General features: G+C 38.4%; 1 protein-coding gene across 6 annotated transcripts in view; it reads right to left on the minus strand.

Annotated features, from left to right (window-relative positions):
• Window positions 1–27,972, minus strand: part of rbm26 (RNA binding motif protein 26) — a 116,370-nt gene that overhangs the window by 39,591 nt on the left and 48,807 nt on the right. For 4 of the 6 annotated variants that reach the window (XM_069890324.1, XM_069890320.1, XM_069890323.1 and 1 more), the window contains 9 exons: window positions 25,965–26,108; window positions 24,023–24,163; window positions 22,478–22,607; window positions 16,711–16,870; window positions 14,703–14,867; window positions 12,742–12,882; window positions 3,783–3,857; window positions 3,479–3,595; window positions 744–818 (listed from right to left, as the gene is read on the minus strand). In XM_069890324.1, the coding sequence (XP_069746425.1) occupies window positions 744–818; window positions 3,479–3,595; window positions 3,783–3,857; window positions 12,742–12,882; window positions 14,703–14,867; window positions 16,711–16,870; window positions 22,478–22,607; window positions 24,023–24,163; window positions 25,965–26,108 (1,148 nt within the window). The remainder of the gene's footprint in view (window positions 1–743; window positions 819–3,478; window positions 3,596–3,782; window positions 3,858–12,741; window positions 12,883–14,702; window positions 14,868–16,710; window positions 16,871–22,477; window positions 22,608–24,022; window positions 24,164–25,964; window positions 26,109–27,972) is intronic. The other 2 variants (XM_069890321.1, XM_069890325.1) reach the window with 2 other exon arrangements.

Here is a 27,972-nt window from a genome sequence, read left to right on the forward strand (position 1 = left end):
AATTACAAATTTCAGCAATTTCTTTTGGGTTTTGTTTTTAAAAAGGCATTGGGATTACTAGATACCTTCCAGAAACATTCTTGGTCAAGTTTGAGAATACCTAACTTATGACAGAAGAGGCTGGTATCAGTAGTAATTAGTGTTCAGTATGTTCCAGTGAGTTTTCAATCAATGGAAGGGTCAGAAGGAATGTTCTAGATCATACACAATATTTCAATTACCACCTGTTTTTTTTTAAATTTCAGTCTTCCCAGGAACTTGAAGTCACAATGGGAAAGCAAGATGTCCAAACCGTCAAAGCCAAATGGGACATGTTAAGTAGACATGCTGGCTCTTTCACATTTTAATGATGTATATGCTTATATGCCAACTGCAAGACAACATTAAGTGGTTATGAATGGAAATACACATGCTCTGTTGGAACATTTCATCATTTCTCTGCAAGTGCATTTTGAATTGTTAGGCTACATGTGTAACATACCAGGATTCCACTGTAGTTAGTTAAATGGAATCTGTTTGCACTGTTCAAATATGGAAACCAGCAGAATATACACATTTTGTCATTTCTTGAAATAAAAATAGCAACTGTATTCTCAAATTACTTTAGTCTCTGAAAACAGATCAATTTAAAATAAAAAGTACTTGCATGAGAACAATATTCATTTCAATGCATAGGAACACGCACCTAATGATTGAGAATAAATAAGAAGGCAGAAGCTTGAACAAAAAAAAGGACTGAATACCTTCTGGGTATCTATGTGTTTTGCCAAAATCTCATGTTTCTTTTTTCTAACATCTTGTTGAAGTCGAAGTGTATCCTGCAAAATCATAGTAGACAAAGTTCTGGTCAAAAATGGAATAAAAGTTCAAAGGGTCTTGAAATAAAGGTGCAATCCTTTTGAGGGGAAAAGTGACAACTTTGGAACATTGGTCATTTTCTCCTGTAGGTTTCAGAAAAGAAAGTGCGTGCACAGTGTTCTGTCAGACAAAATGCTAGGTAAGTATAAGAATCACTTAATCTGTTATTAAACATTATACAAACAATAGCTCAGCAGAAATTTATGTTACTATTCATGATCCAGATGAAAAAAAAGTATACTTTATTGAAATAATATTGTGATAAAATTATATTCCAACATGATGTGGGGTTTGTTTGCAATTACTGATGACCAAAAAGAATTAACCACTTCTGGAATGACTAAAGTCAGCAAAATAACAATAGCTTCAACACAATAATCTGGAAAATCATGAAAAAAAATTAAACAAGTCTCTCTCTTTATCTCAGATCTGTTGAAGAGTCTGTGACCTGAAACATGAATTGTTGCTCTTCCCACACGCTCTGCTCAACCTGCTGTTTCTCCAGCATTTTGTTTGAATCTAGAAAATGATCTTGTACACATTCCACTAATTCACCTTCTACTGATTAACTTTGCTCAGTCTATACATGTAAAGTGTTGATGATCTTCGTATTCATCTCTAATTTCCAGATTTATATGGTGCCCTGCTTTACAATTTTTTGAGGTTCTCTAACTGCCACAAATTTTTTCTTCAAGTCATTTTTAAGCTGTATTCAATGTGATTCAAATTATTGAGCTTTCACTAAGTATTGTATCTCTCTATTGCCTTCACAAGACTATAAACAGAAATGAGCCATACTCTAATTGATTCTGCTCTGCCATTCAAATCGTATTTTTCCTCTTAAACCTAATACTCCTGATTCATCCCCATAATCTATGGCATCTTATGGATCAAGTACCTATCAACCTTCATTTTAAATATACTCAATGATGGCCTTCAGTTGTCTGCGGAAACGAGATTCTCAATTCTCCGACTGTTGAAATGTCGCCTTATACATGTTCTAATGGCACATCCTTTTGAGCCTGTGCCATATAGTCCATGACTCTGCCACAATTGGAAACAACTTCTCCATGTCCACCCTTAGCAATATTCAGTAGGTTTCAATTAGATCCCACCTTATCCTTCTTAAAACCCTAAAGTCTGCAGATACCGTGACTGAAATAAAAACACAGCGTTCTCAGCACTTCAAACATTAAGGTACGATGAAGGGCTCAAGCCCGAAATGATATATATCTTTGCTATATAAAATACACTGTTTGACCAGCTAAGTTTCTCCAGTGCTACGTTTTTACTTTAAATTCCAGTGTGAAAAGGCCCGGAGCAATTAATTACTTCTTGTCTATTAATCTTCTCATCCTCATAAACCTTCTCTGGACCCTCTCCAATACCAGCATATCTTTCTTTAGAAACCAGGCCCAAAACTGCTCAATGCTCAAAATGTGGTGTGACGAATACCTGACAAGGCCTCGGCATTATATCCTTACTTTTCTATTCTTGTCCTCTCAAAATGAATGCAAATCTTGCATTTGCCTTCCTTACTCCCTTCACTTTTCCCCTCAGAAAGAGGGAGATACAAATGAGAGCACACGAGTTTAGAGTTGTGGGCAAAAGATTAGAGGAAACATGAAGGGGGAACTCTTTACTCAGAGAGTAGAATGAGCTTCCAGAAGAAGTGGCAGATTATATCTTCTAACAGTATGCTGGAACATTCACTTTTTAAACTTTGGTCACTTTGCAATCACATCTTTGTAACAACAATTAATTCAATTCAATTAACTTTTATTTGTATTTAAATGTATCTAGTTATGAACACCATGAGCTTTTCAGTTACAAGTTTCAATGTCATCCTTCTACCATTTTTTTTTCCTGCTCCAATTTGAACTTGGGGAATTAAATAGGTTTATCGATGCTCTGCCTTCCTGACTAATTACAGTACAACTCCAATTCTCTGAAATCCTCATTTATCTGAAACTTTTTCCAGAGTCGAACTGACTGGAGTCCTTGGGCTGCCGGTGGCAGCGCCGTCCTCAAGGACACAGGTAGAGGCGGGAACATTGGCTTATTTTTTTAAAATGATATTTAAACATTATTTTAATGCTTAAAAAGCCTTCCCATGCTGTTTGTTGTTGTTTAAACACTGTTAAAAGTGATTTGCTGTTGCTACTGGGCTGTTTTTAAAAAGTGACCAGTTCTCCAAAAAAAAACATTTATCCAATATCCCAGCCATTTTGGATAATCAGAGTTGTTCTGTATAATGATACATTTTCATTTTCAAATCCATTTTCACTTTTAGTTTGACCATTCTCATTAATATTTTTAATTTTCCATCAATAATTCTCACTGGACTAATTAAACAGTGAAACAAAATGAAAACATCACCAGGAGGGATCAAATCAAAGATTTTAAAAATAAAACAAATTCACATCCAAAATACAATTCTGCAAAACATACTTTAAATTTGCCTTTGTTGGAACATCTATATTCCTGCCATTGGTTTCATATGATCAAAGATTAATTTTCAACCTTGAAGCAGTCCTTGGCCAAATTCAAATTACTCAAGTATGCTGCATTTTTATGGATGCAATTTTCAAAACATACAATTATCATAAACGTAACAAACCTGCTTCTTTTTCGGTGTCTCTGCAGAATCTGATGATACAGTACCTAATTTTTGTACTGCCTTCAGGGCAGCAGGATTGTAGACTGTTTTTGTAAGACCTATCGTAGTTGATAATACCTGCAGTACAAAGTTAATTTTTCAACTGTTAAAGGATTGCAGTCAAAATCATGCAGAGGATTTTATAACAAGTTTTATTTTCAAATGTTCTTGTATCAAATCCTAAAAATCACTTTCAAAGCTCAAAATTAAAATGGAATGCATCGTGGCTGTGAGTACAATGCAACTACTATAAATTGAACTGTACCTTTTCAGCTGGAGCAGGTTCTGAGCGTTTACTTGCAAAGCCCAATCGATCTTTAACAGACAACTTATTTGTATTCTGAGCATAAATAAAATTTTTGATTAGTGGCATTTCATGTTCTTCAACAAAGTAACATTAACAGGCTGATTCCATAACCAATCAGAAAATCACTCATTGGCACTTCAATTTAGGAGTTCTACCACATGCTCAGCTCTTTTTACAAGTCATCAAATTAGTCCCTTAACATAACCACGCAAAGCTTTTGGATTTTTTTGGATCATTTTCAATTTGTACCCTTCTGTTCTGATACTGAATTATGGCACTGCAGTCAAGGCATTTGAGGAATCTCTACCAGAAAGATAGAAAAGTTGCCCACGGGAAATCCAGATAAAAATCCATTGGATATGATCCTCTCTTTATTATTACAAGGATAACTTATTTGTCTTTAGTTTTTGCCTCTGAAAATGAACTTTAAAAAAATGGCGAGTACTACTGAAGGAATTTCTGGAGGAAAAACATGCACATAATTTAATGAGAAAGTAAAATTTAACAGAAGGGAACTATGCATTTGCTTAATTTCAATAAACAATCATAAGAAATGCTCGCCCTCTGTCTCATTCCAAAGATTTACTCTCAAAGATATTGTGAAACTTCCCCCATTACATTTATTTTATACTATTAACTTCTTAAATGAATGCAAATAGAATTCACTTCAAATTAGACAGAGGCAGAACTTTGGAAAGATCCATCAGAAATTAAAAGTACCATTCCAGCATAAATATTGTCTCCTCATTTAAGGATCTGGAAGCAGGGACAGGGTGTAGTGTATCGAAATTCACTGATGACATTAAATTGAGTGGAAAAGCAAATTGTGCAGGGTATTTTGAGAGTCTGTATAGGTAGGTTTAGTGAGTGGGCAAGGGTCTGGCAGTTGGAGTACAATGTTGGTAAATGTGAGGTTATCCACATGGGAAGGAAAAATGGAAGATCAGATTATTATTTAAATGGCAAGTTATTGCAATAGATTGCCATGCAGAAAGTAAAAACACACTAAAATGCTGGAGGAACTCAGCCAATCTTTTCAGTGACCATAAAAAAAACAAAGATATCTAACCGACATTTTGTGCTTGAGCCCTTCAAGAAATAAGCATAATGAGTCAGAAGTAGAAAATCTCAATTCAGACAATGTTGGCTGGGGAGGAATCCAAACCAACAAAAGAAGTTAACTGGATATAAGGGGACAGTTAAGAATTTGTTATGTCTGTGTGAAAAGAGACAGTGAAAGGGAGAGACAAAGGGGAAAGAAGTGAAGATGGGGGGTGGGTGGGGACAGAGTTTTAATCAAAACCAGAGAAATAGATATGCCATCCAGTTGTGGGGTGCCCAGTCAGATGAGGTGTTGTTCCTCCGATGTGCAGGTGGTCTAAGAAAGACTTGAGAGTGGTTGTGTATGGAGGGAGTCACGTGATGGAGTGGTGGCCAGTAGGAGAATACCAGCCCTCTCCAGAAAAGAGGTAAAAAAGAAAAGCCCCAGACACACAAATCACAACAAATAAAAATTAAAGGTGTGGAAAAAATAGCACCTAAGAAAGAAAAAAACAAAAACAGGAAGAAAAGAAAGAAAGACGCCAGAAGAGAAAGGTGAAGGCCTTACTGCACGAAAAAGCAGGGATCCACTGTGGAAAGAGGAGCCCGCTCCCCAAGGTTAGTGGAGACCCTACAGGGTTGCGACCCACCAAGCGTGGGACTTCAAAAATGGTTCACTAAGCCAAACAGAGGTGCGCAACTGCGCATGCACGATGCACACGACAAGGAGAACACCGACGGGAGGGGGGACCAACTGTGGAGTGAAACTCCATAACACGAACAGCGGAGAGATGCCCGACAGCAGGGCTCCCAGCTGGAAGATAAAGAAAGCAACGGGAAAGGGAGGGGTGAGAAAGAAAGAAGGAAGCAAGAGACACAACAGATAACCAGCCCAGAAGAACATCAAGAAATCAGAAAAAAAATACCCAACACACTGAGACAAGCAACTCAACAAGAAAGTCAAAAGAGACACAGATACAAGGAAGAGAAATAGAAGACTCAAGAGCCGGCAGACACAGAAGAAGAACACCAAGCTCTGAAGAGGAATAGGAGGTCAAATGAATGGACAGTACATAGATAAAAAAAAAAATTCAAGAACAAATGAAAGCATTAAAAGAATGGTTGACACTAGAATTTAGTGAAATGAAAAGAAAAATGAAAAGTACAGAAGAAAAAGTGAGTAGAATAGAGCTAGTCATAACAGATGTAGGGAAAGGATTAAAAAATGTGGAAGAACGTGTAATGGCAGTAGAAATGAAAGTGAACGACTTAAAAAGAAAATTGGGAGACTGCTTGTGCATGAATCTCAAAAGGTTGGTACACAGGTGCAGCAGACTATCAAGGCGGAAAATGGCATTCGTCCCATGTGCAGTGAGAATGCTGACTAACCAAAGGAATTACTCACACTAACCATCCAAAACTCTCATCTTCATGAAATAATATTTATTATGTCTGACTGTACATCTGTGTGTTTGCACTGAAAACCAGAGAAGACGGTTGCATCAGATTGTACTTGTACAATTAGATGATAATAAACTTGACTTGTCATTGCTAGAGGGACTGAATTTAGGACCAAGGACTGCAACGATCTAAAGAACTGATGAAGCACATCTGGAGTACTGCGTACAGTTCAGGTCTCCTTATTTGGGATGCGGTGTATGGGGTTGGGAGGCAGGGCATAGGAGGTTCACCAGGTTAATTCCAGAGATGGAGGTTAACCGATGAGTCACCTGGGACTGTACTCGCCAAAATTTAGAAGAGAGGGGATCTTATTGAAATATATAAAATTATAAAAGGTATAGATAAGAGTTAGGCAAGTTGTTTCCATTGATGGGAGACCAGAACTAGGGGACATAGCCTCAACATTCAGAGCAGCAGATTTAGGAGAGAAGCGAAGAGGAACTGTTTTGTCCAAGAGGGTGATGAATCTGTGGAATTTGCTGCTCATTAAAGCAGTGCAGGCGACCTCAGTAAATATATTTAAGACCCAGTTGAACAGAATTTTGCATACTAGGGGAATTAAGGGATATGGGGAAAAGGCATCTAGGTGGAGAGGAGCCTTTCATCAGACCAGCCATGATCTAATCGAATGGCAGAGGAGGTTTGGTGGGCTGTGTATGGTCTACTCTTGCTCTTTTTTTTATGTTCACCATTGATAACTTTTTGGGAATAGGTTAATACGTGGTTTTAAAACTAGTACCCCCAAAACTACCTAAATTAACCATCTTTAATACTTCAGCATGTGTAACAACAAAATAAAACAAAAATAAATGCAACGGTGTCTGAACCCATGCAGCATGTTGTGAAAGTATTAAATAAAAATGGTTAGGAAGCAATGAGTGAGAAGATCTGCTGGTGATTTCTATGTTACCATAAATAAAAGAGATGCATCAAAATACCTTGCTGTTATCCAGACTTTGGGAATATTTCATTCCAATCAAACTCTCAATTCACTTTGAGTAAGATCATATACATGCAATAAAATAGATATTTTGGCGTGAGTGAAGATACTTTCCTTCTACATTCTGAGCATCAATTCTTCATATGCTTTGGAAAATGTGGCCTTGTAAAGTTTTAACTTCTTAGCAACTACACATTCAATGGAATATTATAACAGGGAAAAAAATCTGTTTGAAAAGTTTGAAGATATTTTCTAATGATTCTGAACCATAATAAATAAGCACATTAATTAAGCTATATACTTGTCCAGCAATCATGGAAAATAAATAGGCAAAAAATAAAGTTGTTTAAAATTGCCGGCCCCAAGCGGTCAGTTGTCTAAACCATGCAATCTTAAGCAACCAGCAAATTCACTGATCTGGCATCTACCAATTCCAAAAGGTGCAAGATGCAGGGGGCTTTATTGTATTAGATCAGGAGAGAAACTTCCTCCATTTAACAAATTCTATTTCCTTCAAACATATTGGGTCAGTTTCAAAATATCTACATGTCAACATGATCTGGAATTTTGAAGGCCCAGAAAGTCTTGAAACAAAAAAAAATCATGATCGTGACTGAAGTTAGTCCATATTATCAGTTTGTGTGTAAAATGAACGCCAATACTCACTGCTCAATTGGTCTGATACCAACACAAAGAACACATCCTTTAAATTCTCTATAACTTATAAGTTTCAAGGCTTTGTTCGGTTACTTTGTTACAATCCTTTTTTTTTTTGCCTCAATGTAACATTTAATTTCACATCAACTGGAAAGTCAAAATATTCTCAACACCTTCAAGTTTATTGTCATCTGATCATACATATACAACCCCAAAAACAGCACATCTCTGGACCATAGTGCACAGTATACCCTACACACAAATGACAAAGATAGATAGCGATACCAAATATATATTAAAAAATAATTTACGTGTTTCTAGGATCATTCAACAGTCCCACCCTTACGGGAAAAAGCTGTTTCTCAGCCTGGCAGCCCTGTCCTTTATGCTCGTGTACCTTTTCCTTGATAGTAGTGTCTCAACGACACTGATGCTAAGGGTCCTCATGATTTGGAGCCTTCTTTAAGCACTACTCCCTGTAAATATCATTGATAGATGAAAGGGAGACCCAGTGATCTTCTCAGCAGTTTTAATCATCCTCCTTTGCACCTACCACATATTATGATGCAGCCAGCCAGACACTCAATTGACAGGTATGTGAGTGAGCTCAGGAAAAAATGAGCGCTTGCGCAAGGCAAACAGCAGGTGTCAAAGTGGCACAGAACTCCCCACCACCCCCCCCCAAAAAACATTTGGGAATTTTTTGAAAATGTACAAAATTACCAACTTCAAACCTCTTTTATTGCATTTCAAAGTAAAATTGGACATTACAAAAATGTCACCGTATACCAGTAACATTTTTTAATTGACTTTAATAATGCTTATCCTCAGTGATTTGTCAATTCTTTTACCATATAACCAATTACAGCACAGAACAGGCCAGTTGGGCCCTACTAGTCCATGCCGTAGCAAATCCCCACCCTCCTAGTCCCACTGACCAGCACCCGGTCCATAGCCCTCCAGTCCTCTCCTCTCCATGTAACTATCCAGTCTTTCCTTAAATGTAACCAATGATCCCGCCTCAACCACGTCTGCCGGAAGCTCATTCCACATCCCTACCACCCTTTGCGTAAAGAAATTACCCCTCATGTTCCCCTTATAATTTTCCCCCTTCAACCTTAAACCATGCCCTCTAGTTTGAATCTCCCCCACTCTTAATTGAAAAAGCCTATCCACATTTACTCTGTCAGCCCCTTTTAAAATCTTAAACGCCTCTATCAAGTCCCCTCTCAATCTTCTACGCTCCAGAGAAAAAAGCCCCAGTCTGCACAACCTTTCCCTGTAACTCAGACCCTGAAATCCTGTCAACATTCTCGTGAACCTTCTCTGCACTCTCTCTATTTTGTTTATATCTTTCCTATAATTTTGTGACCAAAACTGTACAGTACTCTAAATTTGGCCTCACCAATGCCATGTACAATTTCATCATAACCTCCCTACTCTTGAATTCAATACTCCGATTTATGAAGGCCAACATTCCAAATGCCATCTTCACCACACTATCTACCTGAGTGTCAGCCTTGAGGGTACTATTTACCATAACTCCTAAATCCCTTTGTTGCTCTGCACTCCTCAATTGTCTACCATTCAATGTATATGACCTATTTAAATTTGCCTTTCCAAAATGTAGCACCTCACATTTATCTGTATTAAATTCCATCACCCATTTCTCAGCCCACACCTCCAGCCTTCCTAAATCACCTTTTCATCTACGGTCATCTACCTCACTGTCCACAACACCACCAATCTTTGTGTCATCCGCAAACTTGCTTATCCAATTCTCCACCCCTACATCCAGATCGTTAATATATATAACAAATAATAGTGGACCCAGGACCGAACCCTGAGGAACTCCACTAGTCACCGGCCTCCAATTGGACAAACAATTTTATACCACTACTCTCTGACACCTCCCATCCAACCACTGCTGAATCCATTTCACTACCTCCTTATTTATACCTAATGCCTCCACCTTTTTTCCTAACCCCCTGTGGGGAACTTTGTCAAAAGCTTTACTAAAGTCCAAATGGACAACATCCACAGCTTTCCCTCCATCAACCTTTTTTGTAACCCCCTCGAAGAACTCAATCAGGTTTGTCAAGCATGATCTACCCCTGACAAAACCATGCTGATTACTACCTATCAATCCCTGTACCTCCAAAAATTTGTAAATAGCATCCCTCAGAACACTTTCCATCAACTTGCCCACCACAGACGTCAGACTTATAGGCCTATAATTCCCAGGTTTGCATTTGGACCCTTTTTTTAAACAGAGGAACCACATGCGCCACCCTCCAATCCTTTGGCACCACCCCCGTGGCCAGTGACATCCTAAATATCTCTGTTAATGGCCCCACTAACTGTCCACTAGCCTCCCTGAGTGTCCGAGGGAATATTTTTTCCGGTCCGGGAGATTTATCCACCTTTATCTTTTTTAACACAGCCATCACTACCTCCTCTGTTATCCTTATATGCTTCATGACCTCCCCCCTATTTTTCTTTACTTCAACTGGTTCAACATTTTTTTTCCCTAGTGAATACCGAGGCAAAGAAATCATTCAAAATTTCTCCCATTTCCTCAGACTTCTCACTCAGCCTACCCTCACTATCTACAAGGGGTCCAATTTTATTTCTCACTAATCTTTTACTTTTAATGTACTTATAGAAACCCTTTGGATTTATTTTTACTCTGTCAGCCAAAGCCTCTTCATGCCTTTTTTTGGCCTTTCTAATTTCTTTCTTAAGATTCCTTCTACACTCCTTGTAGTCCTCCTTCAACTTCTCAGCTCTCTGCTCTTTATACCTCTTGTACACCTAACCAAATTTCCAATATTCCTCGAAAACCAAGCCTCCCTATGACTTCCAGCCTTTCCTTTGATCCACACTGGGACATAACTACTCTGTACCCTCAAAATATCTTTTTTGAATATCCTCCATTTTTCATTAACATCCTTACCTGAAAATATCCTGTCCCACTCAATACTCCCCAAATCCCTTCTTATTCCTTCGAAATTTGCGCTTTTCCAATCCAGAACCTCAACTTTAGGCCTCTCCTTGCTCTTCCCTAAAACTACCCTAAAACTAACAGAATTATGATCACAAGACCCAATTGGTTCTCCAACATTAATGTCATTCTCCATTCTTTTTGTTACCTTCATGGTTCGCTGCTTTATTCCACCTTGTTCCCATTTACCATGAAGACTTCACTGCTTTATTCCACCTTGTTCCCATTTACCATGAAGACTTCACTGCTTTATTCCACCTTGTTCCCATTTACCATGAAGACTTCACTGCTTTATTCCACCTTGTTCCCATTTACCATGAAGACTTCACTGCTTTATTCCACCTTGTTCCCAGTTACCATGAAGACTTCACTGCTTTATTCCACCTTGTTCCCGGTTACCATGAAGATTTCACTGCTTTTTTCCACCTTGTTCCCGGTTACCATGAAGACTTCATTGCTTTATTCCACCTTGTTCCCGGTTACCATGAAGACTTCATTGCTTTATTCCACCTTCTTCCTGGTTACCATGAAAATTTCACTGCTTTATTCCACCTTCTTTCTGGTTACCATGAAGATTTCACTGCTTTATTCCACCTTGTTCCTGGTTACAATGAAGACTTTGCTGCTTTATTCCAACTTGTTCTTGACTTTCAAAAAAAAAAGCTGACCGCTACCAATCACAGGTACATCCCCACTAAGGTGTCCACCGCTGCAGACGCGAGAGGTGTCCGCTGCACTTCTGCTTTATGTTAGCATTGAGAAGACCAATGGGCCACAATCCGAGCTCCTAAACACGGAAATCATTCAAAAATACGGAAAATGGATTTTAAAAACACAAAATTGCGGAAAATTCACATGCTCAAATTGTGCGCCTGAAGAATGTTGTGAGGATAGTGGTCAGTCGCCTTGCCCTCCTCTTCCTCCTTTTGGAAATGGAGCCGCTACGCGCCTTCCTGGCTGATTTGGTAACGTGAATCCTGGATTTGTCATCCTTTAAATGGGCGCCAAACAACTTTTGTGTTCTCCAGCTTCTCTCTTGCAGTGCAAGATCTATAAATTCCCAGCATTTCAAATTAAACTGGTTTGTCAACAAATATTACATGACAGCAAGAAAGCCCATCTGCTTATTACTGGTACAGAAGAAACATTAACAAAATGTCAGTCATGCAATAATTCTGGTGAATACTATGAAGGAAAATGTTTTTTTGTAAACTAAATCATAGGCAGCATTTATTCATAGAACGAAAGGAACACCATGGCATATTAGTCTTATTCCAGGAAGCTATCCAAATTCACTTTATTATCATGTCATCATCCAGAAAATGTGACATTGCACAAAATTTCCTCCTGACTGCAGAAGGCAGATAAGAGTGTGTTGATGTGCTCTCTCCCTGGTTCTGGTGCCCTGTGCTGTTTCTCTGGAGTCAGCAACCCCTCATGGCTGCTGCAAAACATAGGTGCTGCCATCTTGCACACAGACCCCTGAGATTGCAAGATTTTAATGAAAAACACTGGTGCCTCCTTTAACGGGCCATTTAAACCTTATACAGAACTGCCAATATTTGGACTAGGCAGTTAAGACTCTGCAGAGCAGTGCTGTATCTCCGCTCCATGCTCTCCCAGGTCCACACTAGTAGTAGTGCTGCTGTTCCAGCATTTTAACAGCAAAATTTATCTAGTATTCAAAATGAACAAGAAGAAGAAATTGTTCCACAGAGAAATACATGAAATAAAAGATCTGAGGAGTCCACATAACTTGAGTGATGTGCACCACAAAGGTTCAAGAATTGAAATAATACTTTTACTGTCCTCACCTGAAGACTGGTGACAGGAATGATCTGAGTATGTGGTGCTTCCATATTTCCTTCAGGAAGAGGACCCAATCTGTCTTTCACTGACTGTTTCACAACTGGAAAAGTGGATTGCTGAACTGGGTGCTGAAATCCACAAATCACCTTGAAGAAAAAGTAGTGGAGAAACTTTGAAAATTAAGACCATGTTACACAACTGAACTTTAAGACATGGGTGAAATTCAGCAGCAGTAGCTTTGAAATGATTAAAATATATATAATGACTGTTTCACATTGGACTAGTAATCACCAGCAAAAACTCCTATCCCACACTTAGAATATTTATGTGTTTATGGCAAACAGTTCAGCATTTATTATCAACGGTCAGAATATGGTGAATTAGTATAGTAAGTTACATAACATTTCAACTCAGGATTTATTAGTGACTAGAGTAGAACAGGCCAAATCTCTAATAGATGATCAAGTACACTTCTCTGAAAGACTGAAAATGTTAACACTACCTCATCGTTCCAATATTGGTACTTCATATTCTAAAGAAACAATGCTCAGATCGTAGGAATTGACTATTGGGTGAATCACTCCCTTGATTATCAGTGATGTAATCTAAAGCCCTTTTGAGTGAACAAGAGAGGCCGGAGGGACTCCTGCTTGAAAGAACCAACAGTTAAGTGGTCAGTCACGAGCCCCTTGCACACTTGCAAGTGGTCCCAAGAATTAAACTACCAATTGGCCTAAAAAGGGTCTAGTGTGAAATGAAAATCTTCTCAACCCCAGTGTGAAATGGCATTATCTTCCACTGGGGATAGACTCCCTCGACCCAGTACAATCCCTGGCGTCTGTAGACGCCAGTGTTGCAATCGGGTAAGTGTAGAAAGGGAAATTGCATTCTGGGATAGAATGACACAAGTTTTTGCGTTAAGAACAAGATCATGAAGGAAAGATTAAAATTAAGGTATAAACTTTAAAGTCACAGCTGGAGAGAGAGGAAATAGAGCAATAACAGACAATTTTTAAACAGCGTGGGAACACTGATTGCGGTCTAGTGCACAATGTATTAAGACTGTGGGGGGGAAAGCGATGGCAGACTGACTTCCCAGAATGCTGTGCAGCAGAGAAACCCCTCCATTAGTACTCCGTGTACGTAGTCATGCATATAGTCCATTCTCGGCCACAGAGAATTCTAGGGGGGCAGATCTGCCATTGCTTTTTACCCCTTCAGTATTTTATATTGTGCGTGATAGTGCTACCAACTTTCCCATCCTGTACGAATTGTGCACGATAAGGCCAGCAACTTTCTCTGTTTAAAAATTGTCCACTTTTTCCTGCTAGCACTTTCCCACAGTCCATTATAAAGGTTTATATAGGTCGGCACATCAACAACAGGGCTGAAGGGCTCATCCTGTGCTGTACATAATAATTGTTAGGCATGATTAATTTTGTTCAAATACAAGATCCTAATACATTGATAGAGATTTAGGGCAGGTCCACCATCACTTGATCCATCATGACATCACCAGTAGAAGGTAGAACAGTCCTAACCCCAGGGATGGCTCCTTGCAAGTGTCCCAGTTAAGAATGGTCAAGTGTGAACAGGAAAAATGGGATTCCTATCCTGGAATGTTGAATGGCCAATTTAGTGGGACACGTGTAAAAGGGCCGACTATTTTGGGTCCCAAGCTGAAACTCTGCCTTTCTCCTTCTCCTATGGTGCTGCCTTACCAACCAAGCCTCTCTTCACTCCAGATTCTGGCATCTGCAGTTTTTATTTCTCTTAATAACATCTGACTTTTGTAAAAGTTAAATTTTACTCTATTTTCAATATTTATCATTTCTGTTTGCAGCTGCTTTTGTTTTCAAATATATATTAACATTTTTTTTAAATTGCAGGCTTTCAAAAAATATCAACATTGAAATCAATGCTGCTTCACTTCTGACAACCAAAGTGCTTGCCAAACAATTGTTACCTTTTGATTCGATGCTGCCTTTTGCTGAGGACTGCTTTCCCGATGCCAATATACCTTAATGAATCGATTATTAAGCACAGCCTCTGTACTCGAAATCGCTCTTTTTGCTTCTTCATGCAAGGCAAATTGAATAAGGGCACCCTCTAAATCACCTTGATAAGCAACCTTGGAAAAGTCAACCAATAGATTTAAACTAAATTTCAATCTTCTCAATCAAAATAGACCATGAAAATAATGATTTCCCAACAGACAGCAGTAGGTTTTCATAATCAGTGCATTCTAGAAGCATATCAACTAAATGGAACTTCTCATTCATCTTGAGGAGCAAGGAAAAAAGGAGCATGAACAAGCTTACAAAACTACTAAAATCTGAATTGTCATGATCACCTGTGTTCATTGAACTCGACCTTAAAGTTTACACAATGCAAAGAAACTGATGTGTCATGCCCTAGCCAATGTTCCTAGACTTAACAAAGCAATAGATTGCAGAAGGGGCGAGGGGGGGAAAATCAAGATAGGACAGATACAAATGTTCTGAGAGCTGGGAAGATCTATATTATTCAGAAATTAAACACAGATTACTTGGTTGTTCATCTCAATAAGGTTATAGAAACCCTGCAAAATCAACAACTCTTTGAATTTGGGGATAACACAATAGTGCAGTGACTGCCCTGGCTCAAGAGTGGCATGGCTTGGCTTAGCGGTTAGCACAATGCCAGCGATCAGGACTGGACTGGGGTTCGAGTCCCGCAGTGTCTTAAGGAGTTTGTACGTTCTCCCTGTGCCTGCATGGGTTTTCTCCAGGGGCTCCGGCTTACTCCCACCACCTTTCAATGGGGTGCAAATTAAGCCACACTGACTTGTGGGCCAAAATGGCTTGTTATCATGCTGTATGTCAAAATTTAAATTTGAAAAATTTTAAGGCTCCAACGACACGAGTTTAATTCTGACCTCCTGCACTGTCTGTGATGGGTTGCACAATTTTCTCCATGACAGTGGAGTTTCCTCTCGGTGGTGGTGGGGGGGGGGGGGGGGGGGGGGCTCTGACTTCCAACCACATTCTAAAGATGTACTGATTAATTGGTTAAATTTGTTACTCACATGCTGGTGAAAATAGATCATGTGAGGGGAAGAGATGGGAAGGAGGATAATAATAAATGGAAATGTGAGCAAATTTGAAAAAAGTGGGATGCTTCAATGGTGAGCCTGAACCCAGGATCATATAACCACTTGATAGCGCTCAATATCGTGGGCAATTTTTGTTTTTAAAATGTACATTACTACTAACTGAATCAGAACTTCCAACGTTATGAGCACCTATTTTAAAACGGGCTTTAAGTTCCTTTCAACTGTAACAGCAATGGAAACCAGACTTGTGACGCTCCACTGTCTACTCTCTTCTGAAAGGGTATCTTAAAAATACTTAATGAATTGAAATTCATGTCAAAGACATGAAGTGCAAGATAGGTATCAGTTTTTTTGATGATCAAGAATCATTTTGCTGGTCATGGAAAATGTTTCTTTGTGACAAAAATTACATACCAGTATTATGTGGTAAATAAGTTGATAGGAAACAATAACTAATCATATCCAAATAGTTCAGACTATACTTTGGAATAAATTTTCTGGAAAAAGTTCACATTTGAAGCCAAAAGAAAGTTATAGCAACAAGTGAAAAATAACCATTCGAGAATTCCTTCTAAATTAGGCCATTGAAAGCAAATTTTTTAAAAGTGACTAAAATTATTAAACAACACTCAATTAGTCATTTGTTATAGTCATTTTTTTTTAAAAAACATCTCCATTTTGGCATCAAGCATTTGTTTTGATAGCCACTTGAGCAAGTCAGAATTGAGATCCCTCACACTGCATTCCCAATTCCAAGAGCATCCAGCATTCCAACAATTCAACAACCTATCAAATATGGAAAGACTCCAGATGAAATTAGGAACAGGTCAAGTTCACAGGAACTGTGAAGTTTTTTGCAACATTTTTTCTGAATTCCCACCTGCAGGTTTACGATTGTTCCAAATTTGCTGAAGTGTTCATTGAGTTTGCTGATATTATTTAATTCCTGTGGTACCTTCCGAAGCTCCAATTTGGTGTTGTCAATTCCATATTGTGGTTTCTTTTGAAATCCTTGGTTATTTGCTTTGTTGAAATTTGGCCTGTTGAAGTAGTCATAGCAAGTAAATCTGTGTACTCTCAATTAACAGAATAGAAACTGAATTTTGACAAGATTCACTAATTGTGAAATACAATGTTTTGTGAATTAGCTACATTGCAATTTGATATTTTAATCTTTTAAAGCTGCCATCTTGGATTAGAATTCCAAAATCTTATGTTCTTGAACACATTTTTTCTTCATAAATTGGTGTAGAAACAGAAAGATAGATTCATGGTGGCACTGACTTAGATCTCTAAGGAGGCTTGGGTTATGAAATATAGCTGACCCAGAATTAAATTTTAAAAATCCTCCAATATCAAAATCACGAGTTCAGCTGCTGTTTTCCCTCAACATTTTCCCCTCTAAGACATCAAATTACTTGGAGGGAAATAACGGCAAACTCATCCTCTAGTTATATGAGTGAGCATCGTGTGTTCTGAGGTGTTTGATTATTGTACTATTTACATATTTGGCTATTATACAATGCTGATATTGATGCAATGCCAGCATGAACTTTTAGATTAGCAGCAGTATCATATCAGTGGTGAAAATCCATTTCAGTCAATCTTGGTGAGTGAAAAATTTATGAACTCTGGGTGAACATCCTTGAGGATTTGTCCTTCTCCTGGAGGCAGTGGGGAACCATAGAGTTATCAATAGAAAAACAATCACGGCCATGAAAAAAATCCAGATTGTTATTGAGGACGTTGCCACTGTTTGACAGACCAACATTTATTGTCTATTCCTTACTGCTCTCAAGAAGGTGGGAGAGGAAGTTGTCACAAGGTGATGAATAGGCTGCTTTGCTCTGGATGGTATCAAATTTATTGAGTATTGTTCTACTTCTCAACCAGGCAAGTGGAAAGTGTATTTCACAAATGGCAGAGGTTCAGATATTTCCTTGTTGCTTAAAACCCAGAGTTAGCTTTTACAACTAGTCTGGTTAAAAGGTCAATGATGACCCTCAGGCGATGAATGTTGGGGTTTAGCAAAGCTAGTGAATGCAAAGAGAAGGCAACTAGATTTTCTAACAATGGTGCCCATCTCTGTGTAACACAAATGGTGCTTGCCACCAACAACCAACATTAAGCCAAAATTGTCAAGGCCTTGCTGCATGTTAGTGTAGAAAGCTTAAATGCACAAGACAAAAATTAAAAACAGCAGTAGCCCATCTTTGTCTTGCAACTGTGGTTAGTCATTTATCAAGGTCTTCTAGCTCAGCACCATTTTTCTGCCTTGAAAGCCCTTGATTCACAATCTAGAAATTTATTACTGAGCCCCTACAGCTCTTTAGAGAAGACTATTCTTTAATCTAAGGCCCTGCCCTCTGATTTAGACCCTTGGACAGAGAAATATCCTCCTGCATCCTGTCTGGAAATAACTTTTAATTTCACATCATTTGTTCTTCTAATAAAATGAGAATGAAGGATTAATCTATTCAATCTCTCCTCATTTTGTTACAGGAGAGAGGACACATTGTGATGAGGTTTGGACTCATCTTATGGATACAGACAAATTAGAGTGACAGTACAAAGATTTAGCTAATGGAGCTTGATGTGAGAAAGAGTGTGATGCCTACTTTGTAAAGAGCAATCTAAAAGGTAGGCTATTAGCCAAAAGGGAAAAAGACTAGTTGAGCAAAGTGCAGAAACATTGATGTGTTATTGTGTACAAGTAGCAAAATGTTAGCAGGCAAGTGTAGCAATTAATAGGTTGGCCTTCACAACAGCCGAGTTTGAGTTTAGAAACAGGCAAGTATTGCTACAGTTGTACAGAATACTGATGAGGTCCACAAATACAGTTTTACTTCCCTTATTGATAAAAGAATATATTGGCATGAGAAGAGTCCATGAGAAATTCACTTGGCCCATCTTTGACACAAGAAGACTGCCCTATCATGAGCAACTAAAGAAATGAAATCTATGTTCTTTGTGATTCAAAGAATGAGCAGTAAATTAATGAAACTATGAAATATTTTAAACAAGGGGAGATTGTCACCAGATTAAGGAAAAAAAACATTTAAAATTGAGATGCATGGGAAATATTTCTTACAGAAGGTGATGAATCTCTGGAATTATATTGAATAGCAGGGGAAACACGAGGAGCCTCTTGATCTATTTTAGCTCTTTTCTTTAGTCCATCAATCATTCAGAAGCTCATTAGAATTTTTGGGGTTAACTCAGCAGGTGAAGCAGCATCAGTGGAAGAAAAAGGATGGTGGATGTTTTGATCCATAACTCTATCAAGACTGAAGATTTGCAGCACAGAAGCCAAAGTAAGGGGGCAGGGTTGGAATGGTGGGATTTTAGCCCCTCATGGGATTGATGCAACAGGGAGAGCCGAAACATGACAGACAGAGAGACAGAAAGAGGCAGAGGCTTGTCAGATGCCAATTAAAGTGGGAGAGAGGCAGTAAAAAATTTTTTTTAAGTCAGGTGGAAGAAGAACAGAGCTAACCCAAATGAAGTTTGTCACCTCCCTCTTTGATGAAGGAGACAAGTCTTGCGTAAAACTGGAACTGAACAAGGTTAGTGAGAAGATAGAAGAAAATTTTATAAATAAATGGAATTCTAAATTACTATCAGGTCCTAAGAAAGCCCCCTTACTAAAACTTTTTACAATTTGGAATAAACTCAATGTTAAGTGTTAAGGGAGGCCTCTCAACAAAACACCCCGAGCTCAGAATAAATTAATTCTGTAAACAGATGATAATAAAATTCTAGAAACTTGGTCTCAGAGTGGGATCAAATTTATCAAAGCTTGTTTTTAGCAGGGACTATTTATAACATTTGAACAAATCAGGAATAAATTTGGGAGTTTTAACTACATCCTTTTTCTGCTATCTTCAGTTAAGATCATATTTAAGAGAGATAGTTAGTCCAGCACTGGCATTACCACAATGAACTGAAATAGAGACTCTGGTTTGAAAGGGGATCACAAAGAAATTTATCTCAAAACGTATTTTTTTTTACTTCAGGAGAAAGTCCCTAAACAAGGGCTGGGTTAAGTCAAAAGAGAGATGGGTATAAGATTTGGGGATAGAAATTGATCCATTATGCTGGTCTGACCTACGCTGGGACAGCAGGAGCAATACAATTAATGTAAGGTATAGGATGGTGTGATATAATTTTTGGATCAGCTTTACCTTACTCTGCAAAAATTAAATAAATTCAAACCTGAATTATCCAATTTATGTTTTCGATGCAGTCAAGATATAGGAACCTCTTTGCATACAACTTGGTCATGCCCTAAGGTGAGATCCTTCTGGGAAGATTTGGGGAATCTCCTGGAACAAATGACCAGAATTCGGTACCCGCAAGTGCCAGAATTGTTTTTATTGAGGAAATGAGAAGATTCAAGACCTAAAATGAGGCTGTCAAAATATCAATTGAAATTTCTTAAACTCGATTTAGCTGTTGTCAGGAAATGCATTGCGATTATTTAGAAATTTAATTCCCAACAGAATTTAACCTGCTGGAAGTCAGAAATGCATAGTTGTGTTCGCCTGGAGATTACTTACAAGCTCAGAAATTGATACAACATATTTTTAAGAATAAGAAACCCATATTTAAGATTATATGGGGCTTAACCTTTGATGATCCCCCCCCACTCCCGTGTCCAATGCCACTATCTCCAGTATCCCTAGTGATGTCTATGTCAAGACATTTATCCCTTAAGGGAGGATGTAAGCTCTGGATGAATCAAATAATGTTTCATCTGTATGGAATTAATGCTTTTGGAAAACAGGTCACATCATGTGGGAGAACTACCTTTTGTTTCCTTTTCCTTTGGGGAAGTGGGGTCTTTGTCTTTTTTTAACCCAATTTTCTACTTTTTTTTGAAAGGATCAAGGTGTGTAATTTATAAACAATAGAGCAGAATTTGATCATCGTGATAACGTGTTGATTCCTCCTTTTTTGTACATCAACGTGTAGTTTGATTTTGATATTTTATTGTATGTAAATCTGTAATGTTCCTTTGATTTTGTTTGTTTTGTAACTCCATGTTGATTGAAAACTTTAAAAAAGAAAAAAGAATAATACAGGGCTGAGTGGGTGATTTGAAGACAAAGGGCCCTGTGTTGAAATCTGATTTGTTATTATTGTGAGTGTAAGCTTGTGCTCTGTAATCCAGAGAAAAGCAGTTTTGTCGAGTTGTGTATATAGTCAGATAATAAACTTGAACTTATTAAGGTGAGAATCATGGTAGAGACCAGATGGAACTAAAAATGAGGGAATGGGGGGGGGGGGAAGGGGAAAGAGGAGGAAGAGGATGAGAAAGAAGGAATCTTAACCATTATATTATCAGTTGTACATTGAGCAGTCTCATGTGTGGATTTTAATCAAAATATCAAGAATCTAAACGAGCATCTATTTATCACAAAGCCACAAGATTTATTTAAATCAACCATTTTTTTAAATAAATCCATACCCAATGTACTTGATTCAGTGGTCCTTCAATCTAACCATCTTCTGAGGTACTAATTCCTTTAGGGATTTTTTTAAAATTACATCCATTGATTCTCTCTACCTTTTCTGATGTTTTACTATTTTTGTGTCCTGTGAGAACTGTCACAATATATTTAATTTCCTGAGTCTGCTGCAGCTACTTGTCCATGAGAGTAACATCCCTTCATTTCTATTTGAGCTGTTAAATTCAGCTTGTTGCAAATGCTGAATGTCTTCAGATATTGTACCTTTAATCTCCTTTTTAATAATTTTGATCCCATTTATATATTTCCTTTGTCAATTTAGTTTTCTAACTTCCATTTCCAACCTTTCATCCCTCCTGAATCCCTTGTGAGGCTCCTATTCTATTGCCCTGCCAATATCATTTAAGCTTTGTCCAACAGACCCATTGCCCCCTCCCAACCCACTAGATTACCAGTTTCAATCTTCCTTTGGTTATGAATCGCTTTTCAAACTGAAAATCTTTTCACATTACAACAGAAACCTGTGGTCCCATCCTCAGTCCAACCCTACATACACAATTCCTCATGCACAGAACTCAATGGATAACATTCAGTCTTGAATCTTTACTGCTATTCACCATTATAACTCAATGTGACCAAAGATAAATGTAGATGCAGGAAATAAGACGAGATGATTCAACTTGTATAAAGTAGTAAGCTCATGATCTCAAATGAGCATAAAAAGTGCTGAGTTCCTTTTTAATGAAATGTGAACCTCAAAGTCATGTTCTTTTATTTAAATTACTTGAAATCTAACAAGATTGAACTTCAGCTGGGGACGAAGACATTTTAGTAGTGAATATTAACAAGAAAAACTCTTCCTGATGTCTTCAATAATGATTTATTTAAGAACCTAAATATTTAGCAACTACTTTATATACTGAGTGTGAAAATCAACTCAAGAAAGTGATGCCCATTAACAAAAAGCGTACTTTTTTACGTTGAAACCTACAATATTTGATCCAGCTTTTTCTTATGGCAGAAAATTCAAAGTTAATACTCCTCAACATAATTTAATGGTGAACAAGTTTGAACCTCTGGATTAAGACTGCAAAATTCATTTGCAATGCAAAAGAAAATTAACAAGAATGACAATATGAAATGGGGGGGGGGGGGGGGAAGAGAAATTAAACATACTTGTCAAACCAGGATTTCTTGGCAGGCACTCCTTCAGCGCCTATTGTACGTTTCCTGGACTCCGAATCCACCACTATTCTCATGTTGTTATTGGTGGCAGGTTTTTCTGTTTTTACAGTTATATTGACAGCTGTAACATGAACAAATGGGATAAAACTAATTTAAAGCAATATATATTTAGCAAAAGTGCTTTACATAATGCAACTAATTCATGAAAAATTCAAGATGAGGCAGCAATTTTTGTTCCCAAGAACTAGCAATTACTCAGTACAGAAGTTATGGAAGGAAATGAGCTTGGATAAAGAGGTGGAAAAGTCAGATGATCCTCCAGGATTTAAAAGGGGGTTGAATAAGGTAATAAAGTTCCAGAAAGAAGGGGAAAGGGGTCAAATAAGGTGAATAAAGTTTTAGGAAGAAGGGGAGGGCACAAAAGCACAACTTAGTGATAAGCCACACAAAAACTAGCGATTTCCAAAGGTCAAGTGACAGAAAATGTGCTTAAGAAGGAAACTTTCATTTGGGGACAATGGAGTAATACTGATTACCAAAGTGGTAAAACAACCTCCAATGGCTGAGAGGGAGAAGCTTGGGAAAAGGGCTATAAACAGTATACGATCATAGTAGCAGACCAGCATAGGACTTTGTAGTTGAAGGCCTTGTATCAAGTCAGGAGCTGGAGACTGGCTCATGGAAACAAGGTATCAGGTCTGGAATTTGTAATGATACCAATGGCAAGCGGAGCTCTTTAAGAGCCTCAGGCATTGACAAACTTTCTTATCGCATCAGGTATTCATAACCAGGGGATGTGGTGAATGACTTGGATGCTTGGAGTTCTGGCGCATTGCTGGAACAGTAAGGGAAGCAGGAGGCAATGGCATCAGTCATGTTCAGAAGTGACACTAGACTAGTGGTAATTTTGTGTATGTCTTTGCAGGCAACCAACGTTATGTCCATGACAATGAAGGAACCGTGAAGTGTCCACACTTGGAAGTTGAGGTCAATTCAAAGCTATGATGTCAATGCAATCATTTATATTAAGAGTCACAGATCAAGTTTCAAGGTACAATTTATTTTGAGGTTAATTGATGAAAACATGACATTTGAATAGTTTATTGTTTTAAACATTGTCTAAAACAGAAAAATAGTTTCTGTATTCACCCCATCATAATTTTAAAAACTCCAGAGCCAGTTTTAAATTAGTTTTTCTGAAATCTCAAAATTAGTACAACACTGTTATCATCCTGTGAATCTATACTGAATACTCAAATTTTGATTCCTGGCCTTTCCACTGTGTCCAACATTGTTTGCAGTATTTATACCTGTAGCCTAACCATTAATTTGTGCAAATGCATCGTATCCTAACGTATCATGATTAATGTATAAAACTCAATCAACTAAGATGTATTTAATTAGATTCAAGGTTCCACTTATTGTCATGCATGAAAGATATACAAAAATCTTTCCTTTGTTCACCCTGTAGAAGGAAACTAATAAGGGTTATGTCTTGTATTTCTGCTTACTGCAATAAATGTGGCTGTACTGTACCTCGTGGTGGTAAATCCATATCACCCGATGTAAGCCCTATTAAATTAGGTCTTTGGCTGTGCACTCTATGTCTGTAAATCGGTCTTGAAGTATTGGTCATACTTGGTGCCTCAGGATTATAGCCATCAGTTTCATAGGTTTCTGCAATAAGAAACAAAAAAATGTTATGAACACAGAATCAACCTTTATTATGCTGGGTTATTGAACTGCTTTTAAAAAAAATAGTATGTGCAAATACAATACCCCATATCCAAAACCCTTGCGACCTAATGCTGTTCGGTTTTTGGAACAAAACTGAAAAAACCCCAAAATAGCACAGTAGCATCAGCAGAATACTTGCATCAGCAGTTAAACAACAAACGACATGACGCCACAAGTGGAAAATTCACAGGAAATAATGTTTAATATGTACCAACAAAACACTTGTCTTCTGCCACCACCAGTCCCCAACACCTCCCCACCCACATCGCCAGTTCACAACTACGGTTCCCACTCCTGTCCAGGAGCCTCAGGCAACTTGTTTGATGCGGTCGGCACCGCATCCGACTCCAGCCACAGCTGATCCTGAAGACTTGGACCCAGTTCTGTTTGGCATCTTCCCAGCGAGAAGCAAAGATTTTGTTTATTTTTGCTGTTATTGTAATCAAATTGGTGCCAACAGAGCATCAGAGCCCCACCTCAAGTCAGGTGTTGAACTTTTTCCACTTGTGATGTCACATTAGCGCTAATAAAAAGTTTGGTTTTTGGATCTTTTCAGTTTTTGGAACTTCGGATACGTGGTATTCAACCTGTATCATTATCATGAAAAAAAATTTGTACTTTGTTGATAAAATGATGATAGAGTCGAAGGTCAGAATCTTTTTCCCAGATTTAAAAAGGTCATATTTTAGAGAATGTGCATTCAAGCTAAAGGGTATGGCAGGGGGTAGGGCAGAAAAGAGTTTAAAGATAATGTGCAGGAGAAGTTTTTACATGGTGGTGGACGAAGATACAATAGTAGTATTCAAGAGTCTTCAAGATATGCAAGGAATAGAGGAATGTGCATCAATGGGAAGCTCTGGAGATCCAATCTAATTTGAGCATCGAGCTCAGCACAAATATTGTGGGTCAAAAGGGCTGAACCTATGCAGTTCTGTTCATGAAATGTGTGGTATAGAAACTCAGTGATAAGAGCCCGAGGTTCACTGCTGCCAGTGCTGGGAGCCCGATGTACCCAGTCAGTTCAGCTCCAAAAAAATTTCAGATAACCGAGAATTTTGGAGAATCCGATTTCAGATATTCAGAGTTGTATTGCATATCAAAATAAATTAAATTATATCCCAATTCCATAGATCATATAAGATATGAAGATACCCATTCATTTTCTTTGTTCAAGATAATTAATCCATCCTCATATTTAGTGAGGCATCCCTGGAGGCACCTACCCGATCCTCAGTTTTTACAAGTATGTCAATGAAATCAAATTTGGCAGCTTTGGAGGGACCTGTTAATTGCACATATGTACTTGACCAAGTAGTTTTTTAAGGTTGGTGCCACACCCATGACGTGGATGCCCCAACTTAACCACTGTTGCCCATCATTCTCTGTATAAATATCTGTTGATACTTCTCTATCATCCAAAATTCCTTCTCAGCAACCAGAGTTTTTGGGTTTGCCTCTTCCTCCAACTGAGAGAAATTGGGGTATATCCCAAACATTATTTCAACCCAGCTCCTCAATCCTGCATTTTTAATCTGTTCAGATTGTTACTTATACATGTCTAGGTTATAAATGAGTAACTTTTTCAAGTTATGGGACATTCATCTATATTACATGACCCCAAAACTGCATAGTTCATTGACATCATTTCAACAATGAGAAAGGGAAAAAAACAAATCAAACAATATAGCCATCCTTGCTTCATTCAGCTGGTTTGAAAGACAAAATGTAGATATCTTTATACCTGTTGCATATGGAGGAGGTTGTACTGCAGGAGGCTGGTGATGAATCACTGATGTGACAACAGGAGGTACTGAACTAGTAATTGAGCTTGGGGGTGCATCCATTCCTGGTGGCTGCAAGGGTGGTAACGGTGGTGGAGGACCTACTAATCAAAAGTAAATTGATTAAAAATACCAACCAATTATACTTTTGAACAAATTGCAAACAAATTTTAAAAACAAAAGTGTGCAAACCCAGAGGCAAAACCTAACATGCAATAAGTTTCACAATCAAAATCTCAACAATTTAGCTTCCATTTTTTTTTAAAAAGGTTCACAAACAAATGCTATCACTCTTGCTACCTTTTCAATCACAACTACTAAATTTCAGATAGCATATTCACACAATAGTGAATTAAACAACCACACAATCTAATTTTAATGATGTTGTTCATGGATAAACATTGGCCATTTACAAGAGTTTGCTTGGGATCGATTATCTCAATGTGAACAGTTAAAATAGATGTACTGTGGCGGCTCACCACAAGGCAGGCAAACTGGCCCTGCTTGTAAGCCACCCGGCGGGGCAGCCGGCCAAAATGGAGCCGTCGGATATTTCCCTTCCTTCCAGCATGGGGCTCAGAAATCCGCGCTGGGGGACCACATCACGCCCAGGTGATGTCAGCGCCCTCCTGCGTGGTTCTCAGCCAGGTCCGGGCTAGGAGTATAAGTGCAGCCCAGCAGCCTGCAATAAACTAGTCTGCTCACTGAGCTCAATCCGTCTGGTTGTGTGTGTTATTGCAGAAGCAGTGTAGCCGCCGCTACAGTACGTTCTTTTTAAGACAGTGAGGCACTCTGTCACTGACATTAGTTTAAATTATGAACTGTGATATCAACAATGGGGGGAAAAGGGGAGAAAATGACACTGTGTATATTAAAGAGGGAAATGTTTGTTCATCGTGTGAAAAATAAAAAATTTTAAAAAAGACAATGGACCTTAATCCCACTACACTAATCTTACCAGAGTCAAGTTTGAAAGACAAACTGCCATTTATTTGTTCAGAATTCAGAAAGAGTCACCCTTGATTGTTTAAAAATAATTTTGAACTTGAAGTAAAATTTTATCTGGCACAGCAAATTAAGTTGAAATATCACAAAGCATCAATTAGATCACATGCACTTGCAGTTTGCTACCAGATGTAAAATAAGAAGGAAACCGAAATGGAAAGAGCACGTCAACTTGGAAGGGAGCATTTGACATTGGTTCCTGGATGGCAAAGGACATTCAATTGTGAAAAACTGATGAGGAATTAGGATAATGGAAAGGAAATCTGTTTGAAGGGATAGAAATGTCCATCTTCCGCAGTGCACCAGTAGATGGGAGACAGTGTCGCTGTCATCTACTTATCTTCATTGAGAGTACGAGAGTGAGAGTGTCAGGATCACCCATGTGGCAGTGAGCCAATGAGAAGGTCAGAGGAGTTTAGCTGGGTGGTTTGGGGAGTTGAATGCAATGTTGTGTCTAGTGAATAATAAAAAGAAAGTTGACTTCATGGTGTGCTGATAGAAACGAGTGAGTGTATTCTTTATTTGGTTTTAAACTGGTGGATCAGCGTCATTACAAGCAGTGGCCCAATGAGTTCACAGTACCTAATTTAAAATGGATAGTGAGGAGGATAAACCCCTTACAGGAGCAGCTGGGGTGGGGGGGGAAATCAAACCAAAGATTTCACCCCCCCCACACTTTTTATTAATAATGCACTGTCATGGCTTGTGCATAGCACACCAATCCCAATCTCATCCAGTATCACCTCCAGTCTCCATCTTCAAGATGTTGGATTATGTGCAAGGACCTGCTTGCCACGTCAACACTCTGAAGTCTCCAGCCACAAAAAATCCAAGATGGGGGATTTTGTTATTCTTGATTCCCATTTTCAGCCCGTGCACCTAGACTTGGTAGGCCCGCTTCCACCATCTCTGCTCACGTGTGAAGACTGCACTACCAGGTGGAAGAAGGCTATTCCCATCTAT

The sequence above is a fragment of the Narcine bancroftii genome, chromosome 7, assembly GCF_036971445.1.
Source record: "Narcine bancroftii isolate sNarBan1 chromosome 7, sNarBan1.hap1, whole genome shotgun sequence".
Lineage (NCBI taxonomy): Eukaryota > Metazoa > Chordata > Chondrichthyes > Torpediniformes > Narcinidae > Narcine > Narcine bancroftii.